This window comes from Acanthopagrus latus, chromosome 14, assembly GCF_904848185.1.
Source record: "Acanthopagrus latus isolate v.2019 chromosome 14, fAcaLat1.1, whole genome shotgun sequence".
NCBI classification, from domain to species: domain Eukaryota; kingdom Metazoa; phylum Chordata; class Actinopteri; order Spariformes; family Sparidae; genus Acanthopagrus; species Acanthopagrus latus.
Window position 1 is genome coordinate 4,509,285 of NC_051052.1, and position 15,120 is coordinate 4,524,404.

General features: G+C 43.8%; 2 protein-coding genes across 3 annotated transcripts in view; one reads left to right on the forward strand and one right to left on the reverse strand.

The window, feature by feature from the left end:
* LOC119032701 lies at window positions 1–14,135 on the reverse strand. Of its 2 annotated transcripts, XM_037122174.1 has the most exons (20): window positions 14,120–14,135; window positions 10,445–10,523; window positions 10,179–10,237; window positions 10,029–10,089; window positions 9,519–9,673; window positions 9,372–9,436; window positions 9,171–9,264; window positions 8,469–8,732; window positions 7,583–7,876; window positions 6,262–6,513; window positions 5,759–6,073; window positions 5,360–5,490; window positions 4,423–4,642; window positions 4,194–4,346; window positions 3,430–3,620; window positions 1,932–2,083; window positions 1,566–1,823; window positions 941–1,094; window positions 460–592; window positions 1–133 (listed from the first exon to the last, which is right to left on the reverse strand). In XM_037122174.1, exons 2-20 carry the CDS (start codon window positions 10,462–10,464, stop codon window positions 15–17), a joined length of 3,090 nt encoding a protein of 1,029 aa, XP_036978069.1. In that variant the 5' UTR covers window positions 10,465–10,523; window positions 14,120–14,135; the 3' UTR covers window positions 1–14. The 2 variants fall into 2 exon arrangements, with proteins under 2 accessions (XP_036978069.1, XP_036978068.1); XM_037122173.1 differs by lacking the exon at window positions 14,120–14,135 and having other exon boundaries at window positions 10,334–10,474.
* The window catches only part of LOC119032703 (cAMP-regulated D2 protein), a 20,362-nt gene continuing 16,173 nt past the window's right edge, over window positions 10,932–15,120 (forward strand). Inside the window, exons 1-3 of the mRNA XM_037122175.1 lie at window positions 10,932–12,305; window positions 14,099–14,300; window positions 14,766–14,899. Of these exons, the coding sequence (XP_036978070.1) occupies window positions 11,820–12,305; window positions 14,099–14,300; window positions 14,766–14,899 (822 nt within the window). The 5' untranslated portion in view covers window positions 10,932–11,819. The remainder of the gene's footprint in view (window positions 12,306–14,098; window positions 14,301–14,765; window positions 14,900–15,120) is intronic.

Here is a 15,120-nt window from a genome sequence, read left to right on the forward strand (position 1 = left end):
TGGTTTCAAGCAGTTTATTTGAGCCGCAGTCTTTCATAGTATGTCATGATCGCTTTGGTTGAACTCACTGAGAGAACAGTTAGTCCTAAAAAGCCTATTGTTCCAGCCATGATGGAGATTGTGTGTTCTGCCCCTGTGAAGAGATGGACACAAGTAATTTGTTTGTGTTTTGTTTTTTTTTTTAAATCAGTATACAGTGGTTTGGTAATTGGATATGATGGATGGAGGGATTCAACTTCGGAAAACAATCTTAAAAAAATGTTGTCCCTCCCTTGAAATGATAATTATTTAAATCGTACAGATTGTAACGTGCATTAAAATAGTTGCAGTCAGGGCTTGTGATGCAGATCCTCTTTTTTTTTTCCCCCTTTAAAAAGTACCATTTTAACCCCTGAGGACACCATGTGCTCTGCTCATGCATCAGTATGTGTGCATTTTCTGGACTGAGTGTCAACTCACAGAAAGATGGTGAGCCTCCTGCCTTCACCCTCTCATTGACCACCACGGGTCCAGCAGACACGACCGCGGCTCGTCTCCCCGATCTGTCCGTCTGGCTCGCTGACCTCTTGGTGCGCTGCTGGCTGTTGCAGTTCTATCATGAAAATAAGGATCAGTTAGTGATTAAAACATAATAGTATAAACACTCACAGGGGGCATTTTTCTGTGTTACAGATACTTATACCTTCTAACCCTTCTAATGCTGATCGTACCCATGTACTTTTTGTTTAGTGACATTTTAAGTTCAGATTCTTGGAATTGATTATTTTCACACAGCACTGCTGCTTTTATTTAAAGTAAAGGATCCAACTACATCCTTCACTGATCATCAACAGGGGGGCTTTTAACCCTAACCCACATGCAGACAGAGAATAGCTAAAAAAATATATATATATCAACGTTAGCAGATCTGCCCTGATCTCTAAACTAGCCCTCAGTTTACCTTGACACAGTCTTCGTCGTGTCCACATATGTTGGCCAGGCAGTGGATGTAGACGGGCAACCTTTGGGGCATGGTGAACATCTGAATGGAAAACCTGCTCTTCTGTGCCCGGCCGTTAACAGAGAGCCAGTGGAACGTCTGGTCAACGGGACAGCTGGGGACGAGACAGGATAACATTTATTATTGTTATCACCCAAGGAAACTAAAGCAGGTGAAATATATTACAGACTGTGAAGACACAAAGGTTACCACTTTATAGCTGACTTCATTTATCCTTTATGCTATTAAGACAGAAGTGCGGGATGGAGGGCTTAAAGCTCCATCATGAATGTTAGCAGGTTCCTTTCATGACTATACAACACAAGGAGACATTTTTAAGAGGTGACATCCATATAGGTGTTACAGAATGAATATGGTGGCAGCACTGCATTCAGACATAGATTATAACAAACAGTTTTAAGATATTTAATCATTTTAATAATAATATATGTCTAGAAATACTGGAGGTTTGTGTTATAGTCAGTGAAAATACACTTTAGCGAACACAACCAGTATTAATGTCGACTAGAACTACATGAAGGAATTCTGCTGATGTGTCAGTCCATCAGGGGACGTCTTCACCCACCCGTCCTGGAGCAGGAGACCCTGGATGCTGTCCTGTGGGTCGGGGCTCTCAGTGGCCCAGCACGAGTCCACCTGCAGGAGCACGTCTGAGGCAAAGGAGTTGTTGGTCTGCAGGGCCACCTGGAGGAACAGCGAGTCCTCGCGCTCCAGGGTTATGGCATAGCTGTAGCTGTCGGCGTAGGACTCATCAGTGTACAGGCTCATGGTCAGCCCCAGCTGAACGGAGGAGTTGAACTCCACCAGGGAGAGGGTGGAGACCCTACAACAAAATGAATCAAATGTTCAGATGTTCCCGTCCTTCATTTAAACATCTTCCTTTTTGCCTGAACTAAAAAAAAATCAGTGCTAAGAAAGACACTCGACTCACCACTCCATGTTCACGCCGACTTGAGTGTTGCGTATGTAATGTCGTGGATACACACACTTCCAGACGACTTTCATATCGCGCCGGCTGATGGTGTGCACCCTGCTCAGGTTCACGGTCAGCGTGTTTTGGAACTCAATGTGGGTTTTGTTCACCTAAAAATAAAAAAACACATGACCTAGTTATGCTTAAAACTGAACCATCACACTTAAAAAGGGGTAGAATAGATTGATCTTAACAATCGGTACGTTCATATGCGTAGCTTAGTTGGATTACAGCCATAGTTCGACTATGCTACTCAGACAACTGCAGCTGTCCGAGTACATATGCCAGTGTGAAAACTGAATTAATGGCCGAAGCATGTCATAGCCCGGTACGATAGGTGGCGCTGTACCCATTTCAACTAGTGGTAATGGCGCCACCTCCGGCTGATCTCGCATTCGAGAAAGATGGCGTACGAAGAGTGAGACGAAGCTACATCTTTGTACATTTCGTATATGGTGTACATGATAATTACACAAACTAGATGCACAATGGCGCTCTTGCTTGCGGTGATTTTGGAGGAAAGACCCTGCGGCCGTCTTTATACTTCCAGCTCACGGCCCTGGGAAGAAAAAAAAAAAATCTCGAGCCTGTGCAGAACGCAAAATCCAATCCAATCTGATAGAACGTATACATGCACAAGTAATGCAACTATCAATGGAATAATCTAAGCGTTTTAGTCCGACTATGAGACTATTTTAGTCAGACTAAGGTGTATACATGCATCTTAAAAATCCGATCATAGTCGGACTAACCCAGTAATTCGGTTTTGTTGAGTGTCATGTAAACGCACTGACTGACACTTCTGCATCTGCCGCCACTGTGATCCAACAAAGAACACTTTGTATCGCTTCTTGCACGGCGACTTCAAACTGCACACTGTTCAGGTGAGCGACGAAGGAAGCTACTTTAGAGAGAGACATTTCCATTAAGAAAGGTTTGAATTCTTCATACTGAAATTCATAAAGACAATACCTACACTACAGAGGCGACACATCTATTGGTAAGTGATTATATTGTCTCAAATATCAGTGATTAATTGCCACAGTCATGTCAGACTAAGCAGCGAACTGCACTGACTCAGAGTGCACAAGGAGACAGAATGGACTGGGGCTAGCTGGTTAGCATGCTAACTTCAGTAGACATCAGACATCCAGTGTTTCTGATGTCATCACTTGTTTCTTCTCACTCTTGATGAATTTGGTTCATTCTTTTAGGTTTCAAACTCAAATTCTGGCCACATCTTACAAACTGCTCCTTTAATATTTGACGCTACATCCTACCAGGTCCACGAACATGGCTTCTTATTTACTAGTGACTTATGCAATACAGAGCAAATGCAGTGCACACAGTGTAGGTTCACATGCTCATTACTTTTAGTGATAAATACTGTACAGAATCACTTGGGGAGGAAACGCCTTGGTTTTTTTTGTCTTCATCAGCTCCATCAGTCACTCACCCGCCTCTCAGTTCCACATTCGGAGGATTTTCGCGAGGCGCTGAAGTAGTAGAACGCGCCCCTCTCCTCCACGGCGCACCTCCCATCGTTCATCCTCACGTCAACCTCTCCCCCCATGTGTGAAGTCAGGTAGGCCTTCGCTATCCCGCCAGTCACCATTCTATCCAGACACTGGCTGAAAAGGCCTTTTTCTGATTTGTAAAAAAATGAAATAAAATTGTTTAGTCCAGTGAGAAGAAAAATAAACCTGCAGTGTGGGACATCCCTTACATTAAACTCCACACCAAATAAGTTCACACAATGCTGATCATGACCAGATGACTCCTTCTGTATTTGACAGTACATCAGTGCAGACAGTTCGTTTTAGGTCAACCAGCAAAGATTGGTTTACCAAATGTTAACGGCAGTGACAGTGCCAATACAGCGTCATTTTCATGTTAGGGCCAGAGGAGGGATACAAATTCAACACTGCAGATTTAAGACAGTAAAAGAGCGCAAAGTTTATACGTCTGACAGTAGTCTGAATCACACACACCCTGATTTTTGGGCCCAAAACCCAATAACGTACTGTTAAGCAGCAGCCTACAACACTAAAGCTTCTTCAAACTGTAAGCCTGGCTTGTTCTCTGCAGTGCTCATACTAAAGAAGCCTTAGCATTAAAAAGGTGTAAGCACTGCATAATGGACATACTCTTAGTTTGACAACACTGACCACTTCCACGCATAAAAAGGTGCGTTTCACCAGATAAGATGTGCGAGCTTACCATTGCAGACTGGATGCGAAGCCGAAGGCTTGATGAAGGAACTCACATCGTAGTAGCCCTGTCGGCACACACAGGTGTAGGAGCCCGGAGTGTTGATGCACAGAGAATTACGGGGACACAAACTCTGTATGGAGAAAGCACACAGATCTGGACCTGAAAACACAAATGCATTAGAACACTGAAGACGTTTAACTTGAGCAAGTTGAGCTGGTTGTTCATCACCGCCTACCGTCCCAGTAAATGAGCCCATCTTTGACCACGAAGTCGGTTGTATTCAGGGAGCGGATGTAGTCCAGCTGATCTTCAACGGACAGGGGCACGTCTTCCTCAGTGTTGGTTGCATCGAAAGACGTGAACAGAATCTCCGTTTTGTTTGGCTCGTCGGCAGGTTCAAAGGCGGCCAGCTCGATGCGGGCCGGCTGACTGTAGTCGTTCAACAGCTCCTGCAGCTGAAGGATGCACAAGATATGAAGCTCTGAGAATGTTAAACTTATTCAGAAAACAAAAAAGACTTGACAACGTATTAGAATAAACAGTCTGCTGACAAAAGAAACTCATTAAGTTTAGAAAATAAAAGAAACAAGAATAATTATTAAATTCACATGTTAGATTTTTTTGCTTTTTTAATAGTGTCAGTTCAATAAAGAGGAACCTCATTGTACCATATTGTGGTTACAAAAGGACGACATCCATGAACGAACCTCAGATACCACCACATGTTCTTTTCATTTGATTGTCTCCAATAGGCCTCACAACATTAGCACTGGCCATTCTAGCAGCTCTGTGAGGCCAAACAACTCGGAACTCAAGACTTTCCAACTGGAAAAAGTCGGATTTTATATGCAAGTCGGCTGAAACATCATTTTGTTACAGTCCGACAAGTTTTTTTTTTTTTTTTTTAAAACAACATTTGGCTTTCTCCGCAACACTTGAGGTAGTTGAATTCAGCTAGAAAGTTCTGATCCCCCCCGACGTTGACTGGAGCACAGCGCTAGCATAGCTCTAAGCTAAATGCTGATGTTAGCATGCTAAAATGCCTCTGGTGACAATGTGAACATGCTTAATTTAGCTTGTTAGCATGCTTTTATACAGCACTGTATATAATTAGGATGAAAACAGGATCTGCAGTACATGACCACTGATGTAAACACTGAATGTTTGTCCACCTTATCTTTAAAAATCTTTCCAATCCTGGCTCTTGGTTCCGACATAGCGTCCTGTAGATCCTCAGGCAGGGACCAGGGCACCACCACTATGAGACCCATGCTATAGGCAATATCCAGCTCCAAATCCAGCTCTAAAGAAGCCACAAACTGGGAATATGGTGAACTGGGATTATCATGAAAAAAAGTTAAAACAAATCAAGTAGAGGATTTCAGACTGAACATCAGAAATTTGACTTTAACATGATCCTTCTTTTGATTCCAGCTTTCTCGAATAGTCATTTCACTCACTATGCTGGGAATATTTTGGACTGAACAGAAACACAAAATGTTTGGGATTGTCAAATGAAGCGAGTGATGCTCAAACCAAAACCACCACGTGGCTACGAGTGTCAGACTGACCTCGGTTCGGAGCAGTGCCAATGGCCCTCAGAAGGAGCCCTACGGACGAATTGGCCCCCTTGAAACACATGTGAGAATGTTCTGACTCCCACTGTCCGTCACACTGCTCCCACACGTCGAGGACGTAGGTCTTCCCCTCCTCCAGCCCCGGGAGGTGCAGCTCTGTGTCAGTCACACGGCTGCTCTGTAGGGTGGTGCCGTTCTCCAGAGACAGCTCGTATAGGAAGGCCACGGCCGGGTGGTGCGTGGCGCTGGGCTGCCACTGGGCGGTGGAGTCGTTGGAGCGGTACCTGAGCCCAGACACACGGCTGGCTCCTGGACACACACACACAGAGTGTGCGCGCATAGATCAGGCCTTGTGTAAACCGAGATTCAAACTGTGCATTTCAATCAACTCAGTATACGTATTCAGGAACCAATGGTGATGGATGTTTTCTGGTTGAGAGCGGTGAGGGCAGCCCTACCTGTGAATCCGTGTGAGGCCTCGTCTCTTTCTACATTACCTGTGTGCGCCGTGACCGTCTTCACGCTCATGAGCACGCCGTCGCCACACAGCGCCTCCACCTTGGCCTGGTACTGCTGGCACTGCAGAAGTCCCTGCACAGTGTAGCTGGTGACGAGGGTGGTGCCCTGCAGCACGCCGTCCTGGTACACTCTGAAGTTGGAGATGGACGAGATGTTCCTCACCTCCCAGCTCAGGGTGTAGTTATCGGGGCCAAATGATGTCTGACACAAGGCCTCGATGCTGGAGTGAGCTGGGGGGGGGCAGAGCGGGGATTATGTGAGGCGCCCCAGTCTTATGTAAAGGACTCTAAATCAAGTCAAACAATTAAGGTTGGATGATGCTTTTTATCAGAGTTGCTTGTCACATTCTCAAATATGCTACTAATATGCACATTACATTCTCTGCTGCAGTCGCCAGTGCATTTTCCCATAAAATGCGTCATTTTCTGGTGTCAAGTTTCATTAAATGTTGCAAACACGTGCAGCTTGTGGTCACCTAACTGGCAGCCCGTTAAAGTGAGACCATGTAATTTCCGTTGAGCAACCGCTGTGGACAAAACGGACAATTACAGGGTAATGGTAAATGCTGAAGCATGGTGTTATGGTAACACGAGAGCAGCAGATCATCAAGTCATTGAAGACGCCCAATTTTCATTCACAGGAGAAACAATGTGTTCTTCCTTCCGCTTCAAAAGTCTCACTGTAAAGCAGGGGAAATGGCCACTAACACCAAAACTAGCATTAACAATATGTAGTTAGATATGTAGTAAGATAAGAAGTATGATCCCGTTACTTAAGATATTCCACAGACCTTGTTGTGAACTATTTTCTTTCTGTGTCACCGTGCAGACGCAAGCATGCATCTACTACTGGATGAGAGGCTGGCCAACGTTACAGCGCAGATGAAGAGGATGCCATTAATTTTTACATCATGCACTGTCACAGGCACAAGCTCCATGAGTAGAAAAACATAGTTCCTACATGGAACTGCTCAGAACTATGTAACTTGGTCATGATCTCTGGAAAGACACAATTACTGTTGAATTGTTCAAATGTATTTTTGGCACTTTGAGCACCTCAAGCCATCTAGTTCTATTATATTGGGGAGATGGCAGACACATCTTTGCCTGAGATCTCCAAAACTCCCACCAAAAATTTCTAGATGGATAACTAGCTCTACATGCAAGAGGAAAAGCAGGGGGTTTGTTTATTTCTTTGGGGTGAACTGTCCCTTTAAGTTCTGTATCCACTCATTGGTCTATAAGGGGTTCAAATGGAGATGGTTCAGTGAGTCAGTGCTGTGACTCGTGCAGGGCTTACGGGAGTTTCCATCGTTCAGGACCATCTTGCTGTAGCGGGACTCCGTCCCGGCCCGGCAAACTGTCTGCAGGCCAAACCTAACCCTGGTGCAGGGCTGCAGGTCCGACAAGACGAACACCAAATCGCCCGCCTCGTGCCACAGGGGCACCTCCTCTGTGACGTGGTCCGTTCCATTGAGGTAGAAGGCGGTGAGGAGGAAGAGGGAGAACTTGCGGTTCTCAGGACTTTCCCAGGCCAAAGATATGCTGCTGCTGTTCCACGACGTCATCTCAAAGTCCTTGGGGATGTCTGGGTCTGGTGGAAAGAAGGAGAAACAATAGGCAAAGTGTTTTACAACCTCCCATTAACAGATTTCTTGGGTCATATGAGGGATGTGGAAACAAGCTGTAAACACAGGACTTATGCGCTGGTGCCTTTGAAGTACAGTAAATTAAACAGTTGCTTATTTACGCATCTGGAAAATGCAGCGCTGCATTAGCATTCATTTGTCGCTGGCCACTTTATGAATGCAAGTCCAGTATTTATTCTCTCCAAAAACAAAAATCAAGTATCATAACATTTTTTACCAAATACCTGCATATTGATATTGTCATGATATCATAGGGATGACTATTGGTACCGATATCCAAAATCTATATATCTTGGCAACATAATATTTTTATATCTTCCAGCCTTATCAGTCAATCAACCGCAGAGACTTGATGTTCTCTGCAATTAGTGGGAAAACATGTGCATACATTGGTATATATCATCTTCCCCGAATAAGGTGAAGGTGAATGGAATTCTGTGTATGGCGAGCAAAGTCAAAATTCCATTCACCTCCATCGTACTAGCTGGCATCTCAAAACTTTCCTTTGTGGATGTTTGCGTACCCATCCCACCCTACCAGTAATAGTCGAGAGGCAGGTGAAGGAGAGAGTGCCTGCGATCTCCACACAGGCCACGTAGCGGCTGCAGGAGTCCAGATATCTGAAGCGGTAGTGGTTGTTGGTGGTAGTGTCCGCGGTGAGAGTGCTATAGGAGCCCACTTCTGTTTGGTACAGGGTGATATTGTGGCTGTCGCTGACAGCCAGGGGGTTCTTCACCCAGGAGACCAGCAGCATGGAGGGAGACCTGGACTGGAGCTTGATGGGGGGACGCATAGTGTGGCCTAGGATGAGACCAATAGGAATTTCAGCCATACAGAGTCCTCGTCATAATATAGGATAGGATAACCAAATGCATGCATAAATGTGCTCTGCAAAACATCTTTGCAGTCTAGACTGATATATTATACGTGTATATTTTAGCTAGTTAGTCATTAGTTAGCTTTAACAATGAGCTGGTACAGAATCTGAGACCAAATATGTGTAACTCTGGCCAACACTGCCAAACTGGCAGAAAGTTAGTCTGTGGTGACTAGTTCCACTTCTTATATCATTCTGAACCTGTACAATGTCTCTTCTGTCTAATGTAACTCTGAACAAACACGCAGTGAAAGCAGTGCTAACCCTAAGAAGAAACCAAATTATCCCCTTAAAAACTGGGGGAAGGTCACCATACAAGTTCAAAGAATACACACAGGAACACAGGAAACCGTTCATCTCACCAAATGCAAGGAAGAAGTTTTCCTCTTGGTGGAAGTAGAACGTGCCATTTTCACACGCAAACACCTCAGCGGGGCTCATCGACTTCAGGAAGGCCTGAGGAAACAGCCACGGATCATCAGAGTCAGCAAAAAGTTAAAATGTTGACAACAAACCGACATGAGCATCCTTCTGCATCAGGTTGCAGTCTGATGTTGGCCTACCTGAGTGCCACTTGTTGGTAGTGGTTTGGGTTTCTGCATGCCTCTGACTTGAGTGAACTTTATCCCTTAGATAAAAACACAATCTATTTACCATTTCAGGACTACTGGCTCTTAGTGGTTAGAAATAGTTTTGAGAAAGACATTTACCTGGTGTGATTTTAAAAGTCCATACCACCACGGAGCCTCCGTACTGAAGCGTGAGCTTGTTTTCTACACCCGGGGGCACCACCAGGGAGATGAGTTTACCTCCCCTCCTGATTGATTTGAGTGCCGTTTCATTGAGCCATATGTTTCCATTTTGGCTGAAAGGATGGAAAATAATAAAAACTGAGTTACACACCATTAAAACAAGTCTCTGAAGAGGGCAGTCCTAATCTAAAAATCTGTCCGTTTTAAGCCATCATGGTTAAAAGACTCATGGACACAGGAGAAACCTCACCTAAACAACCAGCAACTCTTAAATGTATTATCCATCTGATACACTCTGTGAATTTGCAAGATTCACTCTATGGCCACAAGTGGCCACAAAATGGCTTTCAGCTATGTACTTTTGTTCCAGTTAAGGAAAATCTTGGCTCAGATTTGAGCATTGTTGCAAAGAAACAATAAATTGTGTTTTTCTTAATGGAGTTTGGTGTACTGTGTCTTTGTGTTTACCTTTCGAGGGAGTCGTCCTTGCTCATCCAGCATATTGAGAAGGAAATATCTTCACAAAATCCTGGAGGAAATTTGATTAGAGTATCTCCAATGTAGCCAATTCTGGTCGATCTCAACTCAGAAATGTGTCGGGCGCAGTTTGCTACTCACCATACGATATGGTTTGAGACACCAGTATGAAAAAGGTGACTGAAAACTCGAAAGAGTTCCTGCAAACAAATAAACTAAGGTTAATCCACTGGATTCAAGTGAGATGGGTAATAGTAATAATAAAAAAAAAAGACAGTGGATTATTATTTTCTTACATTTTCTTTCTAATTCCAGCAAAACAAAGCATGTTGCGTTCGTTAAAGTTGAGGCTTGGCTGGAAACAACAGACTCCTAATGAGTTACAGGTGTGTGCTGCCTTCACTCACCTGCTCTGACTCACGGACATCCTGCAAAGCCTTTGTTTCCTGTTGATTGGCCATGTGATGCATTAGTCTCTCTGAAATCCTGCAAATAAAAATGCAATGCGTTTTTAACGCCTGCCAAACTGAGGCTATCCTTTCTGGCTAGCAAGCTAATTAGTCCATTACATTGTGATGACAATATGTTAACAAAACCCCTTTCCTGCACATTTGTCATACTTTCACACCACAATCAACAATTTTTGGCACTTGATATTTCTTGGTGCAAGCAGCGCATTCTTTAATAAAATATGCTTTTAAAAAAAAATCATACACGCAAAATATCAAAGAGTGCTTGGGGCATGTAAATGACATATGTGAAGAAGATATCTCTTTCAAATGACTGATATAAAGCATGTTATATTTTAATAATAATAATAATAAGAAGAAGAAGAAGAAGAAGAAGAAGAAGAAGAAGAATGTAACTTAAATCAACCTCCTCAGTCCTGGCATGTTTTAATATGTTTGCAGATGTGGTGTATGACTAAAGGCTGAATATCAAAGTGATATTCTGTCACGTTGTACAACATCAGTCTTGGTGCAGATCCACCATGTTTGGTAAATTTCTTTCAAACTGCCCCAACTTTGAAGGCAGGCAAAGCTTGGCCAGCTGCCTCCACTTTGTGCAGCCCCGCTACAGAGGAGAAGATTTGAGATAAACGGATAAGAGGGTAAGTATGGGGGACAGACTTGTACCTGCACTGTCTCACTCAGACTATAGGCTATATTTCAGCTACATGACTTTATGGTTTACATGTATTTTCACAAAACAAGACATATCTTTCTCTCTGCATAGGGATCACTCCCACGTGTTGCTCTGCATTGCTGCATGTCGGCCTGTAGGTGGCGGCGTGCTACCTTAATGAAATTTGCAGTCTACCTTCTGCAATTTAGACGTGCACAGATAAATTCATTAGTTTCAATTAAACATTGGCGACTTTTAAACTGAATAGCAACAAATTATTAAAAAAAACCTGTAAAAGACAAATATTCCTTCATGAATCCTGCTGTATGAACATGCCCCCACTTACCTTCTGTGAGACTTGTGATTACATTAAGCAAAGGAAAGACGACATGTCCCCTATTAGTGGTCCTGCATCACTGTGTCCCACTGTTCAGGGTCTACTGGATGTCGCTCACGCAGACAGAGCAGCTTTTGTCTGATAAATCTTAATAAGCAAGCAGCCAAATTGGAGTCACAAGTATGCACAGTCCGTTGAGAGTTTCAGGCCGCGGGCTTGTGGGGGCTGCAACTTTTTCTACCTCTGCCGGACCATAATTCACGTCACATCATGATCTGAGCTGCAGGGTCTGGGGAAGTATAGGAGTATTCTAAAGCAATATGGAGAGCTGGCACTGTTTGCTGCTGCTGTGCTCACTAAGTTTAGTGCTGCCCTCTGGAGAGGCCACGAAAAATGATGATGGCATCGACCTTGTCAGCTTTCTGAGAAGGATCTACCCCGGGCTGCTGGTGAGAGACGAGCCGTTCATCATCAACGGAGACTTTGAGATAAACTCCCCGGAGGAGCCGGGACACCCTGAAGTCCTCTCAGTCACAGAGCAAACCAAGGACAAACCATTCAAGCAGGATACAAATGAGGCCCCCAGACCGGTGGTGTTAACCAAAGATGGCCAGATCAAGGGAGTTACAGTCGATAAGGCCCATATATTCTATGGGATACCGTATGCAGACCCACCTGTTGGGGCTTACCGCTGGAAGCCCCCAAGACCAGTGAGTCCGTGGTCAACAGTTTATGATGCCTCCTTCCCCAGGGCGGCGTGCATGCAGGCCTGCAGCGGACCCATCACTGAGGAGTGTCCTCGAAAAGTAAGGCTCATGCATTTCTCACTTATAACCATGCTTTCGTGATATTTCCCTTTCAGATGTAATAGCAGGTTTGGCATTTTTGGTGTTTCGGCACAGAGCCTCATGTGCTAAATCATCCACATTAACAAGGACAGCCGTAATAAGGTGTCAGAGAAGGGCCGCCCGGTCCCCCGAAGCAGATCAGAGTTTTAGCTATAAACCTCTCTCACAGTGAAGTGGCTCCATAAATATAGTTGATGAGTGTATGGAGCTAAAAAGCCACTGATAACTTTTCGAGTGTGAGCTGATATATGATGGTATTTCAACAACTGGATTCTGGACTTCAAGGTGGTGGCCATTCATTCCGGCGGAAAGTTGCACAAATCTGGTTTTGTTCCCACTTTGTGCGGCCCGTGTCACATGCACAGTGCTGACTCGAGGGGCGAGGTACTGATTTATACATAACGAGATAGTGAATGCAAAGATGGCAGCCATTCAATCCAATGAAAATTGCTGTGTAAACCCAGGAGCAAGAAAACTTAAATACGTTTTCTAGCTCCTGGGTTTACTTCTTGGTTATGCAGACCACTGAATATGCATGCGTCCTGTCAACAGTCTGTCAACACAAATCTCTTTTATAATGGTGCACTATGGGGAACATGCCTTTTGGGCTACTGTGGAATTCTTCGCTGCAATACCACGAGTGGCCACCGGGCAAATTTGGAAGCAAGAAGTGGTCCAGATACAGTATATAATACATTAATTGGCTGAAACCAGGATTTCTGAAATAAAGAAGCCATGTGCCCAACTTTCCCAACTACACCAAAAAAAAAGCTCTAAAATTATATTCTATCGAACTTTAAAGGCATATCTTCAAGGAAATACTCAATCTTTTATTCATTATTTGTTGTAAAAATGGGTGTAATTCATATATGTATATGTGTGTAAAATATATGTGATAAGAATACTTAAATCAGCCTATAAGTTCTTTTTTTTTTGTAAAAATATTACTTGCCCAATATTGCTGAGAAAAATCAAAACCTTTATGGAAAAAAGGGTTCAGTACCACAGCTGACCACTGGGAAAAGAAACTACAGATCATAACGGACCGCTAGTTTTAATTCCGAGTTGAAGATATCAGGAATATCTGACAGCTAAGACTTCTCCCACTTGGTCAAAATAACTACAAAAGTGTCAACAAACCACGGGCAAAATGGCTTTAAAACCACCATGGCTAGGATATGGATAAGGGATAAAGAATAAGGGATCAAGAGCTAAACACACTACAAACACAGTCACGTATAGAGTAGCTAATTTAAGCTATTTATTTGGTGTGACCAAAAGACTAGCAGTGGAGGCAGCCATCTTGAAATAATTTGTGCATTCATGCAAGTCATGATGATGAGAGGTTTTCTGGCAAAAAGGCCAACTTGCTGCTCCATGTAAGCGAGCTAACTTGAAAACAAATGCAAGAAGGAACTCTGCTCAAAATATCTGCCTGAAATGAAACAAAGTGCACCACCGACCACCATTAATATTGGGTGAGCAGGCACAGTAGCTGACAGCAGCTAGCAGTAGCTAACTAGCTGGTTATAAGTTAAAGCTAGCTAGTTTGAACCAAGTGAAAATTATAAAATCATGTCTATAATTTTTTACTGAGCATCTTTGTAACGAGTCGATGAACTTCGATTTGTAAATGGACATCTCACTCAAGGGATATTGTTTTGTATCCTGACAGCTGAAATGAGCCTAATGGGATATACATTTTTAATGACCAAAACCTGACTGAATACTTCCTCTGATGTCCCTCAAAGGTCAGCGAAGACTGTCTCTACCTCAACATCTTTGTCCCTGTGGATGTGAACTTCAGCTCCCCTCTGCGGAGCCCGCTGCCCGTCATGGTGTGGATCCACGGCGGGGATTTCATCGCTGGCTCCGCCTCCAAGCCGCTGTACGACGGACGCTTCATCAGTAACTTCACCCACACTGTTGTTGTAAGCGTGGATTACCGACTGGGTGAGAAAAGTTTGGTGGTATTTCACTTTTGATAGGCCTTGTACTCGTGTAATTACCTTATTTCTGTAGCCTACTTACAATTATTGTGTCTCTTCAGAGACTTTTCTACATTGTGCTGTATGTGTGGTGGGGAGAGAGAAGGATGAACTTAAGTACTGCAGTTGGTTCGGTACAGGCAATTAGCAGGCATCTCGTGGAAGCCATTAATCACTTAGCTAAAATAACGGCGGGCTTATTGTAGAGTGCACGCATGTGTGCCTGTGTGTGAGACAGTATGAGGCTGGATAATGTTTGCGTGCCATTATTTTAAATGGCTGCGCCTGTTGGTAATTACTCTGCCTTCCTGCAAGACTGAAAACAGAAGCAGATATACGCGAATGGTAATTTGGAACTCAGTAGAGAAATTAATGTCTTGCTGGAGTCAATTATGTCTCTCTGATCATGTGAACTGATGCGTGGTTTAAGGTGCCTTTGGGTTCCTCGTGTCGGGCAAAGACCCCCATGCCTCAACTACAGGGAATTATGGGATCCTGGACCAGCAGGCAGCTCTTCTTTGGGTCCAACGGAACATTGCGGTGTTTGGAGGTGATCCCGGCAAGGCAAGCAATATCACGAACATACAAACACACATTAACCGAGGCTATTAGAGAAGTAATTGTGTTGAGCACTGTAATTTTCTCACTTCAAATTTGGGAACCACTGGTACAAAATCTTGCAGGCATTAATGGTCCTTGATGATGTGTCCCCGCAGGTTAAAGATCTCTCTTATCCAGAGAAATATCTCAACAACATGGATGGAAGCAAATGTTTTAAAAATATT